This window comes from Anabrus simplex, chromosome 1 (genome assembly GCF_040414725.1).
Source record: "Anabrus simplex isolate iqAnaSimp1 chromosome 1, ASM4041472v1, whole genome shotgun sequence".
Taxonomy (NCBI): domain Eukaryota; kingdom Metazoa; phylum Arthropoda; class Insecta; order Orthoptera; family Tettigoniidae; genus Anabrus; species Anabrus simplex.
Genome location: NC_090265.1, coordinates 1672373857 through 1672379856, shown reverse-complemented (window position 1 = coordinate 1672379856; position 6000 = coordinate 1672373857). Strand labels below are relative to the sequence as shown.

At 42.3% G+C, this 6000-nt stretch overlaps 1 protein-coding gene across 2 annotated transcripts in view; it reads right to left on the bottom strand.

The window, feature by feature from the left end:
• Nucleotides 1-3750: 3750 nt before the first annotated feature.
• Nucleotides 3751-6000, bottom strand: part of LOC136881738 (suppressor of lurcher protein 1) — a 340894-nt gene continuing 338644 nt past the window's right edge. For both annotated transcript variants that reach the window (XM_068229457.1, XM_067154173.2), the window contains one exon: nucleotides 3751-4099. In XM_068229457.1, coding sequence (XP_068085558.1) covers nucleotides 4038-4099 — 62 coding nt within the window. In that variant the 3' untranslated portion in view covers nucleotides 3751-4037. The remainder of the gene's footprint in view (nucleotides 4100-6000) is intronic.

Sequence of the window (6000 nt, the reverse complement as noted above, 5' to 3'; positions counted from 1 at the left end):
TTCCTAAAAATAATGTATCAATGTATTTAATTATGCAAAATAAAATTGCTATAGAAATGTCTGTATTCATGCAATTCCGGTGTCTTCGCCTTAAAATGGTGCACTTTGGTGCCAAACATTAAAAAAGCTTAATTTTTTAAATATCTTGCCTGTTCAAGATCATGGCAATAAAAGCACAACACATTTTGTTGTAAATATTAAAATATACTTATTTTTTTAACTGCCACTTCTGGTCAGTGATGAAACACCATAAATACAGGTCAGTAGTTAAGTGTTGGAAGGTCATGCATATTTCTGAAATAATTCGTAGCGGGCTCTTAAATGGTAGGGAGTAGTTTTTTCTTGGTTTACTAGCAATGGTTGATCTTTGTCTGTTTCAAATCCCAAGTGGTCTTCCTTATAGCTCTCGAAGTTTTTGATCGCCAGGGCTGGTTGGGCGAAGCTTTGTACTATTCAGGATATCCCCATACTAGCAAGGGCTAAGAACGTGTGAAGGTTTCAGTCTCATTGAAGTGCCTACAACGAGAGCCGTACTGACTCCTTCCCTTCAGATCCCTCACAGGAGATGGTGTCCCACCATTAATAGCTACTAATTCTTTGTCAAGGATTGAGTCATCCGATCGTTCTTTAGTAACACCTTGGCCGTAATATCTTAGCTCGAGCCACTTTCTATATATTTTTTCTACTTGCAACAGGCTCCTCACATCCTTAGCGTTATAAATCACTCGAGATCTAGACTGATGCCCAGCTTAGACAAATGTATAGTGTAAACACGATTAAAATCTATTCTACAGCAGATAATTTAGTTTAAAAAAATATGGAACTAATTTATTATACTGTAGGTGTTCGGCGACGAAGGGATATAACAATCAGAGGAACAACAGGGTCGCTAAATAATATTGTCGCTGTTCTAGCAAAATCGTGAATGTGACAATGCTCTCCATATCCATTATTTCTTTTAAGACTGGTCACGCCTCCCAGCCACATATTGATATGCAGTCCAGAATAATTTTCGCATAGTTCATTTTCGTATGCGCGTGTGTAAAGGAAAATTAACCTTAAATAGACCATAGAGTGGGTAATTATGTCATACAAACATACATTCCTACAGTACGGTACAGTAAGATTCATCAATATGTGGCTGGGAGGCGCGAACATTCTTAAAGGAAATAATGGATGGCAGTGGCGAAGCGTGAACCAAGTAAGGGGGTAGACAGAGATTTCTTTTATTTAAACTGTTTTAATCATATTATTATATGGAATTTTGTTTTCGACACATACATCTGTATTCAGTATTATATTAATGACTCTGAAAATAAGAAAAACCCTATAACAACCTATAACCCTACGTGCACTTGCTTTATTTTTAAATATAGACGAAATAGGCCGCGGGAGTTGTCAAATAACAACGTACATTTAGAATAAAAATAGCAATATATTTCATTGTTATGTAGGTTTAATAAGAGAAATAAGAAATAAATAGTTGTTCGTACAAGTCACCTTAAACAATATTCTTGTAAATGAGTTTAATCCGCCTGTCCTTCATTTCGACAAATATATCTATTACTCTCGTCTTGAAGTCAGGCGTCTTGCTAAGATTCCACAGAAATTTCTTCTCTATAGCTAGAGTTCCCAAGTTAGACGGTCTCTGGTTGGTCATCCAATTCCTTAAATACGTGTTAATTCATTTGAATGCACCCATAGCGCGTTCACTGGAAACTGACTTTAACGGAATATTCAGCATCAAGTTAAGCAATTTTTTCCGCATGCGTACTCTGGAGTACCTTATTAAGACTGGAAGCCAATAGTTATTGGGGTTATAATACCGCAACTAATATTGGCGGGCAAGAATATGCACGCACTTGAAGGGTTTTGATGCTGTCATTCATTTATTAGGTGTAAGTTTACTATACTTCGTATTTAAAATTTATTAATTTATTTTTAGACGTGTCTTATAATAAAGTAAATTCAAATTAATAACATTAAAAGCATGTCTAAGATGGTAGCCAATAAGAGCACCTTTCATAAGAGAGATCCAAATACTAGCCAATGAGAGCAAGAAGAGACGCTGGTGAGTCTGTCTACTGGGCGGAGACATCTCGCTATAGGAAAGTCATAGTTCCACAGTCAGCACCGACAGATAGCGCTAGTGTTGCTCTATCTGAAAGCTTTCAAAATCAAAGGGAAAATACACAGAATGGACAGCGTCTACTTTCGCCTTAGCATTGCCGAAGTGAGACGAAAATAAGTAAAGCGGGGAATACAATAATGTCACGAATTTGGAAATATCTAATGTTCTAAAAAGTAATTGAATTAACTAGACAATATTTCTTTCACAAAACGTTAAGGGTACACGCTGTCTACCCTGTCTCCCCTGACGCTTCGCCCCTGATGGATGGGAAGAGTTTTGTAACATTCGCGGTTTCGGCACAGCAGCGATGTTATATGATCTGCATGTCTCTATTTTACTACGAGAATGTAGCCCTATTAGCAGACAATGATATGAATGTAAATGGGATGAAACGTCGAGTTGTAAGTTTCAACAGGTGGAAAATACCTCTCAGTTTTGATTATTGTGTTGATGGGGTGAAAGTACCTCATGGGGAACAATGTAAGTACCAAGGTGTTAATATAGGGAATGATCATCATCGGTGTAATCAGAATGACGAGGTAGTTAAGAAAGGTTACGGATCTCTGCATATGGTTATTGGAGTATTTAGGGATTGTAGTAAGGATGTAAAGGAGAGGAGCGCAGTTAGAGTATGGCTCCAGTGTATGGGACCCTCACCAGGACAACTTGATACGAGAACTAGAAAATATTTAAAGGCAAGCAGCACGATTTGTTCTGGGTGATTTCCGACAAAGGAGGAGTGTTACTAAAATGTTGCAAACTTTGGGCTGGAAAGACTTGAGAGTAAGGAGACGAGATGCTCGACTATGTGGTATGTTTTGTGCTTTCAGAGGTGAGCTAGCGTGCAATGACATAGGTAGAAGTGGAGCTTCTAACAGTAGGAAGGATCATAATATGAAGATAAAGGTGGAATCCAAGAGGACAGACTAGGGCAAATATTCATTTATAGGCGTGAGAAAAAGGTTGGTAAACAATTATAAATAAATGCAAGTATGAGGTAAACAGTCCGCCTCTGTGGTGTAGTGGTTAGCGTGATTAGCTGCCACCCCCGGAGGTCCGGGTTCGATTCCCGGCTCTGCCACGAAATTTGAAAAGTGGTACGAGGGCTGGAACGGGGTCCACTTAGCCTCGGGAGGTGAACTTCGTAGAGGTGGGTTCGATTCCCACCTCGGCCATCCTGGAAGTGGTTTTCCGTGGTTTCCCACTTCTCCTCCAGGCGAATGCCGGGATGGTACCTAACTTAAGGCCACGGCCGCTTCCTTCCCTCTTCCTTGCCTATCCCTTCCAATTTTCCCATCCCTCCACAAGGCCCCTGTTCAGCATAGCAGGTGAGGCCGCCTGGGCGAGGTACTGGTCATACTCCCCAGTTGTATCTCCCGACCAAGAGTCTGAAGCTCCAGGACACTGCCCTTGAGGCGGTAGAGGTGGGATCCCTCGCTCAGTCCGAGGGTAAAACCGAACCTGGAGGGTAAACTGATGATGAGGTAAACAGTTGATGAGGAATCTGACACCTGGGCGACCGCCCTAAATGCAGATCATTGATGGCTGATTGGTTGATTGTGTGATTGATTGATAGTGTGCCTTGATCGGGAATTAAGACTCAACACCTGTCGTGACTCGTTGATTTTTATTTTCTTGATCAGTGTTTTACATATATTTGGAGAAGTGAATATGATATCACATTATTGTATAAATCCCATAAACGATGAATACAACAGCTGGAGTTACAAAAGATAATGTTGTTTAGGAAAAGTGTGTGCAACAGCTTTATTTCGTTACGTACAAAACAGATAACAGATCTTCATGTCAAGGCGGCTCCCCCTGTCGTCGTCGAGATGGCTGGGTGATGAGCAGACGGAGTGTCGGCGAGCGAAAGTACGCCAGTTTCTTGACGTCACGCGTCCTCTCAGCCAAGAAGTGTAAGTACGGGCAGCAACGCCAAAAGCAGTGCAGCGGAGATGACAGGAACTAGAACAATAAAGGGAAAAGAGTTATTCCTGTCGCCACTTACGAGCCAACAACATGATTCATGATGTAACATGCAGAGGCTTAAATAAGAATCCTTCATTGAGGATTACTGTGAATACTCCGATTCAAGCATAGTGTTGAGCGTCGTTACATATAACACCGTCCTGTATGACTCGTTAACGAACCCATCAAGCGATCCATGTTCTCGTCACCGAGCTCGGTAGCTGCAGTCGCTTAAGTGCGGCTAGTATCCAGTATTCGGGAGATAGTGGGTTCGAACCCCACTGTCGGCAGCCCTGAAGATAGATTTTCACACCAGGTAAATGCTGGGGCTGTAGCTTAATTAATTAAGGCCACGGCCACATCCTTCCCACTCCTAGTCCTTTCCTGACCCATCGTCACCATAATAAGACCTATCTGAGTCGGTGCGATGTAAAGCAACATGTAAAAAAAAAAAAAAAAAAAAAAAGACAAAAAGGTTCTTGTCACTAATAGGCGGAAGAGGCGGCAGATTTAAGGTGGGTCGGGTAGTCTAACCGCAGCCCAATACAAATGCTGCCGAAAGTCGCATCACAACACTATGTAGTTCTTCGCAATTGATCATGACGATTCAGCACCCCCCAGTCAAACATTAAGAACAATAACCTTAGAAATAGATGTCAATCATATTCAAACCTCCGATTAGACCTTACCACATAATCTGCATTAAGACTCAACCTATTCATGTATCTGAAACATGTGACCATTTTCACCCTATCCACGAACTATATCTTTAAATACTAGCAAATATGTAGCCTCCGTGGCTCAGGTGGCAGCGCACCGGTCTCTCACCACTTGGTTTCATAGTTCAAATCCTGGTCACTCCATGTGAGATTTGTGCTGGACAAAGCGGAGGCGGTACCTGTTTTCCTCCGGGTTCTCCGATTTTTCCTGTCGTCTTTCATTCCAGCAACACTCTTCACTATAATTTCATTTCATCTGTCATTCATTAATAAAATTGCCCCAGAGGAGTGCGAGGCTTCAGCAGCCGGCACAATTCCCATCCTCGCCGCTAGATGTGGGCTTCATTCATTCCATTCCTGACCCGGTCGAATGACTGGAAGCAGACTGTGGATTTTTATTTTCATATGTATAGTAGCTACTACTAGAACAAGGATTCTTGTAAATATGTATTTAGTCACCCTTGTTGTAGTCAGAGATTTAAATATACTGTGTCACTGTAATCATGTAACAAACTTGATTCCACTCAACGCTATCACCTTGGACGCTAGCGGGATTAATTTTGGTTAAACTTACCTCACAGCTCAGTTAACCATCAATGATGGAAGGTAATTAATTCATTAGGTTACTTTAATAAAAATGTCATCATCATCATCATCATCATCTGGTTACCCTCCAGGTTCGGTTTTTCCCTCGGACTTAGCGAGGGATCCCACCTCTACCGCATCAAGGGCAGTGTCCTGGAGCTTCAGACTCTTGGTCGGGGGATACAACTGGGGAGTATGATCAGTACCTCGCCCAGGCGGCCTCACCTGCTATGCTGAACAGGGGCCTCGTGGAGGGATGGGAAGATTGGAAGGGATAGGCAAGGAAGAGGGAAGGAAGCGGCCGTGGCCTTAGGTTAGGTACCATCCCGGCATTCGCCTGGAGGAGAAGTCGGAAACCACGGAAAACCACTTCCAGGATGGCTGAGGTGGGAATAGAACCCACCTCTACTCAGTTGACCTCCCGAGGCTGAGTGGACCCCGTTCCAGCCCTCGTACCACTTTTCAAATTTCGTGGCAGAGCCGGGAATCGAACCCGGGCCTCCGGGGGTGGCAGCTAATCACGCTAACCACTACACCACAGAGGCGGACTAATAAAAATGTAATATAAGTAAATATTGTAAATTGTATTTTTTA